This window comes from Mirounga angustirostris, unplaced genomic scaffold, assembly GCF_029215605.1.
Source record: "Mirounga angustirostris isolate CCGP_5_RB_7025 unplaced genomic scaffold, mMirAng1.0.hap1 SCAF_6, whole genome shotgun sequence".
NCBI classification, from domain to species: Eukaryota; Metazoa; Chordata; class Mammalia; order Carnivora; family Phocidae; genus Mirounga; species Mirounga angustirostris.
In genome coordinates, this window is record NW_026991714.1 from 54632874 (window position 1) to 54651289 (window position 18416).

Consider the following 18416-nt stretch of genomic DNA (forward strand, 5'->3'; position numbering starts at 1 on the left):
GGTGGATAGTTAAAGCAGATTTTAAAATCAAGCTGTTTTTCCTTTTTTTTTTAAGATTTTATTTGTTTATTTGACAGAGACAGAGAGAGAACACAAGCAGGGGGAGCGGCAGGCAGAGGGAGAAGCAGGCTCCCCACTGAGCGGGGAGCCCAATGTGGGGCTCGATCCCAGGACCCTGGAATCATGACCTGAGCCAAAGGCAGATGCCCAACTAACTGAGCCACCCAGGCGCCCCCAAGCTGTTATTCCATTTTTTTCAAAGAATAATACAATTTATCACTAAAACAATTTTATTCATAGCTGCTTCATGGAACTAGTCATTCTGTGAGGGATTCCAGTTTTTTTACATCCACAACTATTTTTTGAAGGCCTAGAAAGGCTGGACCCTGGGAGGTCTTAACCCTTTTATATGTCTGACACTTGTTATCTACTTAGAAATAGTCTATAGAAAACAGATTTTTTTTAAAGCCAGGTTGCTCTCTGACACCCAGCAAGCCAAATCATAGACTTTAAGTTATAAAGGAACTTCAAAGTCCTTTTGCTCAAGCTGCCTCCCATCTACACCTTGCCAAGGAGCCAGTCAGTCTTTAATCCCTGGCCTCTATCCTTCCGGTGATGGAATACTTACTGCTTTACAGGGACTCATTCCATTTCTTAACTCTTCTGTTGAGCAATCTCCCTTATGTTAAGTTTAAATCTGTCTACCTGTAACTTTTACCCATTTGTTCTGTGTCTTCTAGGGACATAAAGTCAATCTAATCCCTCTCCAATTACCAGCTCCTCAAATATTTGGAGACAACATCATGACACCACCAACTACTTTCTAACAAATGCCTCACATTAGAATCGTTAGCCTGGTTACCCTAATAATAAGAGCACAGTGCATATCAACCTTTGTACCCTACTGGGTCACCAAGTTCATTGAAGGGGCTGTTCTACACGAAGAGCCTCACACAGTTTCTGGCATATAGTAGACTCTCAAAACTATGACTGTAAATGACTCAGTGAATGAATAAATCCATCTGCAAATAGAGTTTTCAAACATATTCTTCCTCAGCTGGTTTTATCATCTACCTACAACCAAACAAGCTTATTAAATTCTCTCTGTCCTCAAAAATCAAATAAATGTTATATGAAGAAAATATAAACCCAGAAATAATCTGGCAGGTATTCAGGTAAATGAAACATCTTAAGTAAGAAACCATAATGGGGGGGACAATTTTTATCGTATATCCTTTTGAAATGTCTGAGTTTTTAACACATGTACCTATTCTTTTTTTCAATTAAAACATAGTTAATTTAACAAAATAAAAATAATAAAATTATCTCGATTTTAGGTCGCCTAGTAAAATAGTATGGTATAGTGTGAATTGTGCCTTCTATAATAAAAAGATTTGTCCTACCACACAAATATAGAATCATCAAATAAATGACTAAAAATAACATTAGACTTAATCTAGTCCAGAGGCATTCAACAATTTTGAGAACAACTGTAGTAAGAAATAAATTTCATACTGCAGCATGATATACATATACAAATACATAACTAATACAAAAGTTTCCCAATAATGTATGGTACTTATCATTACTACTTGGGATGTACCCTGATATTTTTTAAAAACTGTCACAACCCATTAAATTGATATCATGTCCTGCTAATATGTCATACCCATAGTTTGAAAAACACTGATCTAGTCCAACACCAATTTATTGGTAAAGAAGGTACAATTCAGCTTGGAAAAGTGGCATATACAGAATCACATTGCAAATTCATACAGCATTAAATGAAAATGAGAAATGAAATGCAGCTCCTGACTTCATGGAAGCTGCAAAGAGTTGGGCAGACACACGACGCAACCAATTGTGCAGTAAGATCCCTGTGCAGGAAGGTATGAACAAGGACCCGAGGAGGGGCCTCTAAATCAGATAGGAAGAGCTGAAGAAGACCAGCAGGGTGATGGATATACTGGACTAACCCCAGCTCTCATTGCTTTCACCCATGGTGCCTCAGCTTACCTGAGGTAACCCTTTAACATCCATCTCAAACTAAATAACTCATGAATATTCCTAATTCCCTCAACAATTAAGATTTCATCTGTTTTTTCTTCCTATGTCCCTGCAATATATATAGTAGACACTCACACTCACACTAAGCAAGACTTCCTCCTTCCCATTCCTGCTCTTGTTCTTGAAGTAAGAGACTCATAATCCTTCTATCATTTCCCTTCTCCAACAACTTAGAAAAAAATCCCTGAGGAAAATATAATATTCATAGAAGATAAATCAAATCAAGTATTCCCCCCACAGTTTCGCATGTTTTTTGTTAGGATTAAGTAAACAGATCATGTAAAGTTTCTTAAATTGAATCCACAAGGACTGTAATCAGTATTCAAAAAGTTATACTGGTATTTCTAGATGAAAATGCAAAAGTCTCACCACACAATGGTTGTTGTCCAGGAAGGAGCATTCAGAATCGTAATGTTAGGATCCATGAAAATAGACTGCGGGCCTTTCCCCGTCTTTTAAATATATGAAAAGGATGAATCTCAGTTTTATTAACCAGAAAACAGAAAAACACACACACAGATCTCTAAGGTTCCTCTGGATAAGACACCCAAAGCTATTCTTACACAAATGTTCTGAGGCATACCTTAACACAAAGATAATGTCATTCCAAATGGAACCAGTTAACTAGCTCGAAGCTGAAATTGGTGGTTTGTAAGCTGTGAGAATGTCAATCAAGTCAGAATACGAGTTTTTCCACTGAAAATAGTCACTGGATATTACTTCAACTTCTACTATACAAACTGCATTACTTCTCTAAGGTCTAATAACACCAGACACAACTATTTCTCTGCCTTACCTCCTGATCCCTTGGCTATAGATCTTTTCTGTTCCTTGGGCTTAGCTCATACTCTTACTCAGTAGTCCTGCTTCTCCAGTTGGACTCTCCAATGTTTTTCCTACTCCCACCCCCATCTTTGCCTATAATTTCATCTAATATTTCCAAAAGATACAGATATGCTATGAATGGTTTACTCCATATCATCGAATCAAATACTTCCCTTAAAATTTATTCTCTGGGAGAACGAAGGAAAATTTCAGCAAAATTCATTTTAATTCTACTATTGCAATGTTATTAATTCTATTGCATTCATTATCTCTAGTATCACCATTTAAACCCTAGCATGTCACTTAACCTTTTCTAGCTGAGTCTTCCTCATTTCTGAATTGAAGTTAATAAAACAAGCCTTTACTCTCCTTTCAGGGATATTGTAAGGATTAATAAAAGAATAAATGGAAAAGTTCTTTGGAACTCTTGGGAGAAAAGAACACACAAACTGGATATAGGTCGTTTTATGCTGTTTAACAAAATAATACACTATGGTAATGCTAAATGTGGGCAATGCTTTCTCTAAAGAAGGCCCATATATACCCTAAGTTATTATGATCTAAAAGTTAGTATTTTGATGAAGCTGTAATTTTCCAACATGCACAAAACAGAGAATTTGCAAAGATGCATTAGTATCTATCGTGTCTTCTAAATTTATTTTTGTTTTTAAAAATATTCAGAAAACCTCCAGTCTAGATAAAAGACTTAGACTAGTAGCCATTAAATGGGTTTTAGTACCAATTCCAATGTGAAGAAGGGGGTTCCCAAACCAACAGGCAGTGCTCTGGACACTAGCTGGGTGTCATACAATTCAATTCAATCCTGACACCATACCCAGAGGCAGCATCAGACTCCAAGGTTGAGGGCTCAGTCTCACAAGGCTGTGCCCCGATACCTCAAATGCCAATCTGAACCTCCTTGGGTTCAATTAATTTGCTAGAGTGGCCCATAGGACTCAGAGAAACATTTAACTTACTAGATTACCAGTCTATCATAAAAGGATATAACTCAGGAACAACCAGATGGAAGAGAGGCATAGGGCAAGGTATGGGAAAAGGGCGAGGTGCTTCCATGCGCTCTCCAGGTGATCCAGACTCCCTAAATGTCCATGTGTTCAACAACTCAGGAGCTCTCCAAACCCAGTCCTTTGGGTTTTTATGGAGGCTTCGTTACATAGCCATGACTGATTAAATCATTGGCTATTGGCAACTGATTCAACCTCAAACCCCTCTCCTCTCCCAGGAAATTGGGGGATAGGACTGAAAATTCCAACCCCCTAATCATGGGGTAAGCTCCACTGACAAGCAGCCCCCATCCTTAGGTGTTTTCCAAGTCACCTCATTAACATAACAAAAAGACACCTTGCTCACTCTCAACACAGGAAATTTCAAGGGTTTTGTGAGCTGTAAGACAAGAACCATGGATGAAGACCAAATAAATATGAGAAATATATTTTGGTCATATGAAATAAAATCTTAAAAGGGGGGGTACCTGGGTGGCTCAGTCAGTTGAGCATCTGACTCTTGATTTTGGCTCAGGTCATGATCTCAGGGTTGTGAGATAAAAAACCCCACACTGGGCTCCACATTCAGCAGAGTCTGCTTGTCCCTCTCCTTCTGCTCCTCCCCCCAAATACATAAATAAATAAAATATTAAAATTAAAAGAAGAAATATATTTTGGTCATATGAATGATCAGATATATATTTTTCTTATAAATCATCATATCACAGTCATCATTCACTGAATGCATATTATGGGCCATACATTATACATTATCTTACTTAGAACTCACACACGCACATAAAAAAATAAATTCTGTATTACTATGCCTATACTGCAGATGAGGAAATTAAGTCCCAGGGAGGTTCAGTGCCTTGCTGAGGAGCATGTTACTAACAAGAGTCAGAAGTGGTACTGAAACACCAGTGAGCAAAGCCTGCACTCTATTACCAGGATATGATGAGTCCTTTTCAAATATTGGCTTTTTGAGATCGAAGAAAAGAAATACCGTAAATAAGATTAGTTACCCACCAAGTTACTAATTTAAATGGATTTGTCTTTTCAATTCCAAGCCACTGAAACAATAGACAATGAGGTCCTTCAGAAGCCCTACCCACTTCTAATAGGTATATATGTGTTTTTCATGGGTATATCATGACCTTGAAGCAGTGGGAAAGGAAAATGAGACCTGTCACAAAAGAGCACTGAGGCACACAGTTTAAATTTCTAGAAATAGAGGACTTTCATCAGGGATGTCAGAGAAAAACAAAATCTAAACCTGTCCTGTATCATTCACATAATTCATGGATCAAATATATCCTCCTTTTCCTCAACAACTATCTTGCCTTTCTAATCAATTAACATTAAGGATTTAACATAATATTAATGCTTGTTGAAATTAATTATTAAAATAATTTCTATGATATCAATGGGCCTCACTCTAAGAATACAAACAAAAAAGTAAAATATGAAACAGGCAAAATTGAAGGGTGAGGATTTGCTACCCAATACATATCTTTTATTTTACCAAAAAGTTCACTCATTTCTTAAAAGAGCAACCTTTCCAGATTTATATTATTTACTTATCCTCAACTTTTCAGAAGCTTTCCTTGGTTTAAGCAAGGTCTATCAGTGACCAACCCAGGCACAACTTTCTAGATATGCCCATCTGGTGGGAAAACATTAATAATGTGTGAAAACATCCACTATTTCATTGAGTCTCTCCCTGGGCCTGTTTCCTAAAAGTCACAAATATACTAATGTATATTATCTCAGCCAAATTACCTGGTCTAAGCCTAAACCTGACAAAAATCCTGCTCCCTGTTTCCTTCCACTGTTGTGTACGGGGGCTGGGGGGATGAAATCTCACTGCTGGTCTGCTATCAAGTAAAATAATAGAGGGAAATGTCAAGGAGGAGGAAAGATTGGTCCAATGGAAAGGAATGGGAAGAGGAGGAGGCAGAGTGAGGGTAAGAGGGAGGCACTTTAAAACAATAAGAGGAGGAAAAGAAGATGATGACCTGAACAGGGCTCCCAGTTCTGAACACCAAGTTCCAAACTCAACTCTGATTCTGTTTCTGACCTTGGGCAAATCTCTTAGTTTCTCTGTATCCTAATGTAGCTCCAGGAAGTTAGCAAAGAAATTAAGACAGAAGAAAGTTTCTTACAGAACCTAGTGAAATGCCTGTCCTTGCTACTGATAAAAGCAAAGCTAAGCTACCTATGACAAAACAAAAACAAAACAAAACAAAAACACCAACTTCATATTAATAAACCCTCTAGGGGTGCCTGGGTGGCTCAGCTGTTAAGCGTCTGCCTTCGGCTCAGGTCATGATCCCTGGGTCCTGGGATCAAGCCCTGCATCGGGCTCCCTGCTTGGCGGGAAGCCTGCTTCTCCCTCTCCCACTCCCTCTGCTTGTGTTCCTGCTCTCGCTATCTCTCTCTCTGTCAAATAAATAAATAAAATCTTTAAAATAAATAAATAAATAAATAAACCCTCTAATTTGCCAGAACAATGTTTAACTCACGAAATGCAAATCGTTTAGTGTCAACTCTCTTCCTTTACCCTCCCCCACTTCTAAACAATATCAACACATTCCACTCTCAGGCTTGCCTTTAGAACATTTTCCCTGACATTTTGTCTTCTATTTATTTCATTACTTTAACTAAATGCCTTATTCTAAAAAAAAAAAAGAATAGAATTCCACTCCCTTCAGCATTAGAGCCTTGGAGGTCCTTATAAAGCAGTTGGCCTAATCCAACCCACTCTCGCTTAGCCTTCACTTCATCCAGTTATATTTTTAATCTCTCCAACCTTTTTTCTTTCCTCCTACTCTTCTCTCAGGCCCTCTCCAGTACATGTATCTCTTCATGATAAAGTGATAGTCTAAATTCAATGCTTTGTTGTGGAGTCAGACACTGAGACACAGATAACCATCCCCATTTTGACATCGATACTTCAGTACATGCAGCCTTGAGTTAAAATGATACCAGCTGCCAAATGACACTGGAAACTCATATATCATCTACTTTCCTCTTATATCCCAATTCAATTTCAGAATTGTGGGTTTTCAAGGTTTTTTCTCTTTTTTGTAAAAATAAATTGACATAGTATAAATTATTTTGTCCCAGTTTGCATTATACCCAACTGCATTTATTTTACAAAACCACTTGAAAATTGAGATCTCATACCTTATGTTGTCAGTTCTCTTTTTATACATACATCAGCTTCTGGGCATTCATACTTCCTACTATATTCTTACCAGTATACTCAGAACTCAATAAATACATGCTCATTGACTTGATTTGCTCATATTTCTCAAGAGTACCAACAGGAGTCATATCCAAGGCTAAATCTCAGCTTGGCCACTTACGAGCCATGTGACCCTCCACAAATTACTCCTCTCTAACCCTGAGTTTCTTCCTCTATTGACTTGGGAATGTGAAAACAGGTAAAGTAAGGAAAGCATGGAAAGTATATTAACAGTGTCCACGCTAGCAACCCAGTAAGGCTAAACAAACACTGGCCTCCTTCTTCCTTCCACTTTATATAATTATGTTTAGTATTATATAATCCATTGGGATTTTTAAATTAATGCTGAGGGGCACCTGGGTGGCTCAGCGTTAAGCATCTGATTCTTGATTTCAGTTCAGGTCACGATCTCAGGGTTGTGGGATTCTTTCTCTCCCTTTGGCCCTACCCCCTCTCTAAAAAGAATGTTTTTAATTAATGAATGAATCAATTAATGCTGAGAGTGGGAGAAATTACAAAGCAGACTTAGAGGTAGGCAAAACTTTGGCCATACAGGAAAAAAAATTGGATTATTCTATACAGTACATTAGTTCAGGGCTCTCTCCCTTGGCTCTGGTGGGAGAGAAAAAAAAATCATCCATTTCTTTCAGCTGCTTGTAGTCCCCTCAATATCAAATAAATTACATTAATAAATAAAACACCATAATTTAATTCCATTTACTAGCCCTAATAAAGGGTACTACTACCTAAGAAAAACACCTAATATACTAACTGTAGATAACCCAATAATCTCTAGCATAATAGCACAGGTAACCATTAAGTCTCCATTCCTCAAAAGTTCTGGATGACCGCCTATTCAAATTCATTCTTAAAGAAGTTAATCAAGTGCATTTTTTGATATCTGTTAACCAAAAGTAAATTCCAAAACAGAGATATCCTATCCAGGCCAGTTTACCTGGTTGTATTGCTTCTCAGATACAGAGATTAAAAGAATTAAGTTGACTGTAGTACTTAAATCCTACCAACTGTAAATTCGTGAAAACCTGAAGTACATTATGTATGTTAATTCAGCAAAAATATCTTTGTAATTTCAGGTTTTAGCAATTCATTGTTGGATGAAAAAAAGTTCATGTGTCTGATTCTTTATTTAAATGGACTCTTGGGAACCATGAAGCACAATTTTCAAAAATTATCACAACTTAATTGTTAGCACCCATTTACCTAATAATTTTAACACCTGGCATTTGTTGAAAAATATCCACTAATTCAGGTGCTTTGATATTTAAAAAAATACTTTACCTCAATACAAACCTATTTCTGAATTAAGAAGTTTTACTAATATGAATGCTTCTATGCCTAATCTCATTTGCAATTGGAGAACTCTTCCCTCCTCAATTTTTTACTCTCCTGAAATCAGTCAAAGGACTTAAGAATAGTGTCTATCTAAGCCATATAAATGACTTACGGATTTTTTTTTTTTAATTATCTGGTTATGTCCATTGCAACAACAGCATCAAATGGCTATTAAGGTTCTCTCTCAAAAAAACTTTAATTAGATAATCAACATATCTATCTTTCAAACATCATAATTAAATAAATATACATTTGACATTTCCACATTGAAATGCACTCCCTCAGCATAGTCACTTTTTAAAAAAGTCTTTTTTTAATCATTAATCACAAAACCTACTCTAGTTGTACAAAATTAAAAGTCTATTTACCACTCAGACTAGAATAAAATAATGTGGAATTCTCTGCCTATATAATTAGCATTGAAAAACTAACGTTTTTAACAAGTATATCATTATAAAACATTTGCATATTAGCAACTAGTACAGTTTTCATTTAACACCTCCATAAACAAGTTATATGTACTCTATAAACACATACTTAAATAAACAATCCAATTACCTGCTGGAGCTCCCTTCAAGAATGTCTAATATAGTAAAGAAAAGTACTTATCTTTTAACTAATGTTGTTTCTGCCTAAGGGGTTGCCTCAAATCTGTAAAATGAGGCGAGGTAGACAAAAATAAATATGAATAATACTGTTAATATGGCAGCTTCTTGTTCATTTAGGTGGTGCTTTTAAGTGTGATCAAAGAAAGAAGTTGAAAGTATTTATCAGAGGATTTGGTAAATCTAAGTATGGAGGGAGCAATATGGCACAGAGGTTTTATAGTATGGGATAGAGCCCAGACACCTCAGGTTGGATCCTAGCTCCACTGTTTTTATGTTCAATTAAATTAGCCACCAGCAAGTTACTCAAACTCTCTAAATCTCAATTTCTTCTTCCGTAAAATGAAACTCATACGAGTACCTTCCTTTGTGAGGTTTTATGAGTATTAAATGAGATTACCCATGTAAAAGTCTTTAGAATAGTACCAGATGCATAGCAAGCTCTCAATAAATGTTAACCACCATCATCATCTCACTGCACTGTAAAAAAAAAATTGGATATGAAAGTAGGTGAGTAAATTCAGTTCTTCCATACACAAACCAGACAAATGGGCAGACCCCCACACCGGATAATGAACCCCTATATTCACACCCATGGGTCTCAGCTTCTACTCATTAGACCTTACGCTGCCTCTCACTGCCAGTCTATATCTCATCTGAACAACCAAAAGAACAATCTGGTTACTCACACTATATTACATTAATATGTAAATTCATCACTTCAGAAAGAAAATCACAAACAAGTAGTTCATTCATGACTCATTTTATTCATAACAATCTCAAACTTGTCACCCCAAAATTGGATTTTACAGCTACAGTTAAATGAAGTAAACACATTCACAATCAAATTCATTCAGTGGTATCAAAAAAAAGTCAATATATATCTGAGAGAAGAAAATAGTCCATTAAGTATGGATTGTTAAATATTGAGGAAAATGCATCATTATTTTGAAGAGAACAAGCTTAAATGAGAGCAAACACAGTTCACACAAGCAATGACCCCTTGTTTTATGACTACATTCGATAACTGCACATACGCCAGAGTCTTAAAATGAAAACAACTACATGTAAAAGAAGAAAGTTTCATCCTTAAAGGAAAGGACCTTATCCTTATTGCAAAATTGCTGGATAACAAAAAGATAAAAGGTTATAGTGGAATATGAGTAGTTTTTTTCTGCCTAGGACCAATCTCCTTTCAAAATTAAGAACTCCTTTTTCCCTAAGGTTGGTTTATAATTAGAAATTAGATTCCTCAATAATTCAATGACAGAAACCTTTATTAAAGTCAAATGACCTTTTTAATTAATTTTTTTCCTAATATATAAGCTCTGCAAGGCAAGTGTCATCTCTACAGATAATAAAGCCTTTATATATTTATTAAATGAGTTTTTCCCTCTATGTTCACCCTTTGATTTGATATTTTAACAGTAATTAATTATTGGTAAAACTTTTTTTAAAAGTATAACAAAATACTAATGTATTTTGCTAAATGCTCTGATTTGTATAATGCTTATAATGTCCCTATTTTTCATTCTATCATAAAAAACATTTAAGCTAAAATAATTTACTCTTCCATATCTCTTTTTTTGAAATTCTCATTTTAAAAGACTATAGCTAGTGAGGGGAAATGTATACAATTTTATTATAGCATTAAGAAGTGTGTCAGGACAGAATTGAGATATGTGCCTAAAACTGACATTAGGTTCAAAAGCTCTGGACACAAACATTGCATTTATAATACAGCCCATCCAAGTAAATATATGAAATGTGCATAAAAACATGGTAATTGCATTTGAATTACTTACTATTTTAATCTTTAAGTATTTGTTTAAAAAACAAAAGTAGTTAAATGACTATTAGGGTACCATGTTAAATGTCCTGGAGTTTGAAAATTCAAAAATACATTGCCCTCAAGCCTCACTTTCCCTATGGATACCACTCTAAACTTAGTGAATTTCATTGAAAATAAATCCAAAAAAGTAAAACCCTTATTAAGTTATATGACTGCCCCACGTATGTTTGAAATCACATTCATCCATCACTTCACCATTAGTCTAAGATGACGTATGCAGAATATTTTACTATCACTTTCTCATCACTCAAAATGGTAAAACAGAAGTGATTAAGAGACTTAGGCAAAGATACCAGCCAATTGTCAGCAATTTTACTTTTTTATTAGGATTCTAAGCTTTTCTAGTTCATACAAGGAAAAAAAGAAGAGTATCATCAGACAGAGCATCAACTGAGAAAGAAGAATATGCACTTTATAGACACTAACATTCCCAAAGGAGATGTGGGAATATCGAAATTTCACACACGACCAAACACTAACAAAAAAAGAAAAAAAGGAACAGGAAACTTCTGACTCTAAAATCACTTAACCAGCCAAATAAAAAGAGTAAAGTACAATCTCTGGATTGTCCCCACTCCGGCCCACTGTCTTACTGCTGTACATTTCTACCTGGTTTACTATAGGAAACAGATTTCAGCTTTCGTAATGCTTTCAAACGGGCTTTTCTTGGCAAATGTCTGCACTCCTCAGGCGAGGCCGTTAAGGTAACTTAATCCCTCACGAATTGCTCAGTGGAAAAAATGCTGATTGTCAATTCAAAAAAATTAATCCTTTCCCTTTTTCTGTGTTAAGAGTCACGACGAAACCCATAACTATAATTTAGATTAAGCATTTTATCTTGAAGACTCGCAGGACAGATGAGAGCGTAGGGAACGGAAGATGATGCTGGGGGAGGGGGCGCAGAGAGAGTGCGAGAAAGATGCTGGTCAATTCCGAGATGATGCAGGAATGACATGGCATCTGGGCAACACAAGTCCACGTTCACCCCCCTCAGAGTCTGTGCCTCGGTTTCTCTGACATAAGCCTGGAGCTGTGAATAGGTGCACACGCGAACACACCACCTTTTATTCTTCGACTCTTAGGGAGAATGGTGGGGAAGCGTGGCTGGATGAAGCTTCACCACAACAAACGGTTTCTTTCTCCTCGCACCCCGCCTCCCCTGCTAGGGGCAGGGGACGACTGTCTCGAACAGTAGGCAGCTGAGCGGAGCCGAGAACCGGGGCGAGAAGGACAGCATCTCCGCGGGGGCGGGGGGGATAAAACCCCAAAGCCTCACAGAGAGCCTCGGGGAGGCGGACAGGAAAAGGAGGGGGATGTGGAGCCGGGAAAACAGAGGAGACGGGGACTGGGAAGCTCCCGGGCGCGCTACGCATCCAGGCTCCCCGAGGCGGGCGCGCCGGGCGGGGGGGAAGTCGATCCCGGGCGGACCCCCTCCCCCGACTCCCCGACCGGAGGACGGAGAGGAAATGGCTTTGTATCGCAGGATGAAAGACAGGCAGGAGGGCCACCAGGCGCGGGCGTTGTGGGGGGGGGGGGAGAGACGTAGGATGCCCGGAGCCGGGACGACCCCGCCCGCTCCACGGACGCCGCCGCTCTGCCCTCCATTCCGCCTCAGCCGCGGGTCGGTCCTAGGGCTCCCGCCGCCCGGGCGCGCTCCAACGGCCCCAAGCGGGGTCGCCAGCCCCGCCCCCCGCGCCCTGCGCTCTCACCTGCCCACGAAGTTCTCGAGCACCGAGCTCTTGCCCGCGCTCTGGCCGCCCACCACGGCGATCTGCGGCAGCTCCAGCAGGCAGCTCTGTCCCAGCGCCGAGAAGGCGTCCTGCAGACGGTTCACCAGCGGGATCAGCTCCTCCATCTCCCGGTTCCCCATCCTGCCAGCGTCGCCAGCCGCCCGCTGGTCCCTGCTCTCCTCTGTGACCCGGCTGGCGAGCCGGGGCCGCGCCGCCTTTGCCGCCCCTGCCGCGCTGGGTGCTGTCAGCCGGTTCCAGCGCAGACGTCGGATCCCGCCGCCAGCCAGCCGCTCGGCTCCTGACAGCTAACGGCTCGCAGCGCGCCTGCGCGGGCGGGAGGGGCGTGGCCTGGTTCCTCGGCCGCCCCATCCGCGCCCCGCCTGGCTGCAATTCAGCGCGAGGGTTCCCAACCGGACACCTCGGCCCGGCGCGCACGCACTGCCTCCCAGCTGCCGCCAGATGCCACGACCTCTGTCTCCTGCTACCAAGGCTCAGACGCACAGTTACAGCGCTTGGCCAGGGAATCAGCCTCAGCTACAAAGCCAAAGACTAGTGGAAAGCCCTACTGATAACCACTCACTCAGCCCTGTCACCAGCAGTAGCAACCGTACCTCCGTCGCCGCCAGAGTCACTTCCTAAAAGCAAATCTCATGTTCTCACGCCCTACTTCAGAACCCAGCTCTTCTCAAGGTGGCCGGCCTGTGGAGTCTAAATTCTTCCATCTGACATCCATTTCGGGACCTGCGTAGTCTGACCCTACCTAATTATTCAACTCTAATGATTCCATCTCCCAGCCCCGTCGAAGCAAAGGTGGAGCCTGTCGTGCTTACACCGCACCACTCCCTCTCTTCACTCTACCACACTCATTCGGGCCTTTTTTTTTTTTTTTAAGATTTTATTTATTTATTTGAGAGAGAGACTGAGATGGAGAGAGCATGAGAGGGGGTATGGTCAGAGGGAGAAGCAGACTCCCTGCCGAGCAGGGAGCCCGATGCGGGACTCGATCCCGGGACTCCGGGATCATGACCTGAGCCGAAGGCAGTCGCTTAACCGACTGAGCCACCCAGGCGCCCCCGGGCCTTTACGACTCCTCATGCCATTTGTCCTACCCATCTATCTCCTCCTCTAGGGTCTATCAAAGAGCGTATACTCCGCACACGTTCTGTTAAATTTAGCAAATTGAGACGTGCCTGGGCTTCGGGTCCTGTGCCTGCTGATGGACACACAAAGATAAATAAATGGTCGTGCTTGCTCAGCCTCCTTAGAGGGTTCCTCTTTTTTTTTTAATTTTATTATGTTATGTTAATCACCATACATTACATCATTAGTTTTTTATGTAGTGTTCCATGATTCATTGCTGGAGTGTAACACCCAGTGCTCCATGCAGAACGTGCCCTCTTTAATACCCATCACCAGGCTAACCCATCCCCTCATCCCCCTCCACTCTAGAGCCCTCAGTTTGTTTCTCAGAGTCCATACTTAGGGATTCCTCTTTACAAATAGATACACATGCTCTCTTGGATTTAATTCATGGGCCTTTTCCTATCTCACACTTTATACTCTACCTGAGGATTTTGCCCTGGCTTTAATTCCACATACTGACTAGCGACTACAGAAATCTAAATTGCTAGCCCACCTCTCTCCCCTTTACCATAGACTGAACTCCAATTGGTCCTGGACCTCACTATCTGAATGTCCCACAAGTACCTCTGACTTAACTTATTCAAAACTGAACTAATCTTTTCTAATCTCAGCATTTAATCCTATAAAGTTCCCTTTAACCCTAATAAGACTTGTGTAAAAAATGTCCAAATGACCAAAACACTAAGAATAACCCAAATGTCTATCAAAAGATGAATGAATGAGCAAGTACGGTCTGGGCATACTTCTAAACAACGAAAAGGAGTGAACGTTTGATACAGCGATAACGTAGTTCAATCTCAGATACATTATGTTGAATGAAAGACACCAAAGAGTACATATTGTATGCTTCCATTTATACGAAGTTGTGGAATAGGCAAAATTATCTATGTTGATAGAAATCAGAGTACTGGTTGCTTTGAGGTGTAGGGACTGATTGCGAGAGGCGCCAGAGATCTTTGTAAAGTGATGGAAATAGTCTATATCTTGTTTTGGATATGAGTATACATTCGTGGACTCATCGAACTAAACATTTAAGATCTGTGCATTTCATTGTAAATTGTAGCTCAACTTTTTTAAAAAGCCAAAGAGCAAGAAAAAGCTGAATGCATCATCTCCTCCACTGAAGTGTATCCCTAGTAGGATATCTGCCCAACATACCTTTTCCAGGAATCACCCCTCCATCCACCACATGGTTGTAGTCAGAGTAGTCATGAAGAGAGAAGAGCATAAAGAGCAACTACCGTGCCCTCCAGCATGCTTCCTATCTCAGCAAGAAGCCTGCCCAGTCCCAATCCAGAATCTGTAAGTCATTCTACTCCTTTTCTCTCTCTCTCCCTCATCCCCTACATCAAGTTGGAATACAAATTATGCCCATTCTACCTCCATAGAACCCACCTCATCCTCTTCATCTTTGCTGTCAGTGCCTCATTTATAACTATCATTTGTTAACTACCTTCTTGTACACTTCCCATATACACATACCCTGAATAGATCTTCATTGTTTCATTTGGCACATTGCATTGAATCTCTGATTTACATGTCTCTTTCTTCCACTAATGTGATAGACAGAATAATGTCCCCCTACCAATGATGTCCACATTTAAATCTCCAGAAACTGTGAATATGTTACCTGACATGGCAAATGGAACTTTGCAGATGTGATTAAACTAAGGACCTTGTGATGGGGAGATTATGCTGGATTATCCAGATGGGCCCAGACTAATCACATGGATCCTGAAGAATAGAGAGCCTTAGCTGGCTCTTTCAGAGGGAGATGTGACTATGGAAGAATGGTCACAGAGACGCAACTTTGCTGGCTTTAAGATGGAGAAAGGGGGGGGCCAGAAGCCAAGAAATGTTGACTGCCTCTAGAAGCTGGAAAAGTCAAGGAAACAGATTCTCCCTGGAGCCTCTGAAAGGAACACAGCTCTGCTGACTCCTTGATTTTAGCTCAGTGAGATCTGTGTCAGACTTCTAACCTATAGAGCTGTCGGATAATAAATTTGTGTCGTTTTAAGCCACTAAGTTTGTGCTAATTCATTACAGCAGCCATAGAAAGCAAATACAACTAATGATAAGCTCCTTGAGGGCAAGATCCATCTTTGTGATTCTCAATGCCTAGCACAGTGCTTAGCACCTAAGGATACCATAGTCAATGGGGGATAGACATAAACTATCACAGCACAATGTAATAAGTGTTCTGATCCAACGGTGATATGGACTGAGCTGTGTCTCCTCAAAATTCATATGTTGAAGCCCTCAATGTGGCTGTATTTAGAATAAGGTTAAATGAGGTCATAAGGGTGGAGCACTGATCCAGAAGGACTAATGTCCTTAGAAAAGCTTGCTCTGTCTCTGCCATGTGGGGACAAAGGGAGAAGCCAGCCATCTGCAAGCCAAGAAGAGTCCTTACCAGGAACCGAATCAGTCAGCACCTTAATGTTGGACTTCCCAGCCTCCAGAATTTTGAGGAAATAAACTTCTGTTGTTTAAGCCACCCAGTATATGATATTTTGTTGTGGCAGCCTGAGTGGACTCAGACACCACGTTTGTTTAAAGTGAAAAGGGGGAAACAAGATGGGACTCAGGGAGTAACAATTCCATCTGGGGAGGCCTTGATGATCTGTCCTGCACTCTGCTCTGTGCTGTGAGGAATACAAAAAACTCAGAAGCCCTTGCCCTGAGTATCCCACATTCTAATGTAAAAGACAATGTTACTATGCATTAGACAGAGAATGTATAATCATTATATAAATTTGCATTTCATGTGCACTGAAGCCATGCATGTCATCTCTATTCTCCAGAACTTCTTCAAATCAGTCCCACCCACCTACTTCAAGAAACCAACCTGAACTACTTTTGCTAATTGGTTTCCTTCTTTACTTCCCATTTCCAGAGTCACTTCTGCAATAACATGGAACCAGGAGAAATTTAATACACTCAACAAGCTTTTCGCATAAATTAATCTAAATAAAACAAACAGCAAAGAAAACGAAAACTCGAAGGGGAAAATTTAAGGGGAATTTTTGACACAAAGACTACCTATACCTTTGAGGGTGGGTGTAAAGCTGAAAAGGGGAGCCCGGTCAGCCACCCCTGCTTCCTGACTGCATCACATGATCACCTCAGCCCTGCTCCAGCACCAAGTGATGAATACAAATTCCTATTCTCTAACACACTTGTTTCCAGGCCACAAGGCAGAATATTCCTAAAGGTTAACCGCCGTTTTCAGATGTGTCTCCCTATCTAAGAAGTTAACTTCTGTTGTGTTTTGTTTTGTTGTTTTTTGTTTTCAAAGATTTTATTCATTTTTTTGTCAGAGAGAGAGAGAGAGAGAGAGCACAAGCAGGGGGAGCTATAGGCAGAGGGAGAAGTAGGCTCCCCACCGAGCAAGGACCCTGATGTGGGACTCCATCCCAGGACCCTGCACGACCATGACCTGAGCAAAAGGCAGATGATTAACCAACTAAGCCACCCAGGCATCCCAAGAAGTTAACTTTTTATGAACACATCAGAACTGTTATTGAAATGAGTATTTTCCTTCAGAGTCATTTTGAGAAGCAACAAGCCTATTGCAATAATGCTGCATTTCATACAGTATCAGTGGAACATCTCCTTTGAAATTAATAAACCTTATCCAAAAACTCAGACTCAGTATTCTACAGTCACACATCATTTCAGATGAACAGAATATTATCTATGTTGATTTCCTACCAGATTCATAGGACATAGTACCAAATAAATTTTGGCTAATTCTAAGAAATATATATGTTTAAATATATGTATCTTACATAGACATACATTTTAAAATACGCTACAAGCTGAAAGCAAACTCTAAGGAGTTAGAAAAGTTTTGAGTAGTGACAACATCTCTGGAAAAATATTTAACCTCTCAAAAAAGAGCACATACTTAGGGGCGCCTGGGTGGCTCAGCCGTTAAGCGTCTGCCTTCGGCTCAGGTCATGGTCCTAGGGTCCTGGGATCAAGCCCCGCGTCGGGCTCCCTGCTCCATGGGAAGCCTGCTTCTCCCTTTCCCACTCCCCCTGCTTGTGTTCCTTCTCTTGCCGTGTCTCTCTCTGTCAAATAAGTAAATAAAATCTTAAAAAAAAAAAAAAAGAGCACATACTTGAATATATGATTTAGGAATTCGTGGTTTTTAAAACATCAGTCACATTACTGCAGAGCCACATCTTGTATATCTCCCACGGTGCCTAGCTCAGTAATCAATAAATATTTATGAAACATCTGAACCAAAACTTTAAGCATTTGTCATGTCAATCTTTGTGAGTGTCACTAGGTAAATTACAGTATTACTCTGTGTACAATTTAGGACCTATTCAAGCCCTACAGCTCTTTCTCCAAAGGTTATCACTTAGACAGACTTTAGATCTTACTGCCAATCAGTTTGTCTGCAGGCATCTTTTGAGTTCTGTGAAAGCCAGTGAATGTCCAGTATTTTCAATACCAGACTTTCAATACCATAGCCATCCTAGTTGGCACTTAATCTCTTGGGGCTTCTCTCCTTCAGCCAAGAGCAGGGGTCAGAAAGTAAAGACTCCCAATTTTATTGCCCATATTTTTCCTTAG

The 18416-nt window shown here is 40.2% G+C and overlaps 1 protein-coding gene across 5 annotated transcripts in view; it reads right to left on the reverse strand.

Annotated features, from left to right (window-relative positions):
• The window catches only part of DNM3 (dynamin 3), a 560145-nt gene extending 546586 nt beyond the window's left edge, over nucleotides 1-13559 (reverse strand). Inside the window, exon 1 of one of the 5 annotated variants that reach the window (XM_064594314.1) lies at nucleotides 12666-13557. In XM_064594314.1, the coding sequence (XP_064450384.1) occupies nucleotides 12666-12826 (161 nt within the window). In that variant the 5' untranslated portion in view covers nucleotides 12827-13557. Of the gene's footprint in view, nucleotides 1-12665 lie in introns of all 5 variants that reach the window. The other 4 variants (XM_064594316.1, XM_064594319.1, XM_064594320.1 and 1 more) reach the window with 4 other exon arrangements.
• Between the last annotated feature and the right edge of the window lie 4857 nt (nucleotides 13560-18416).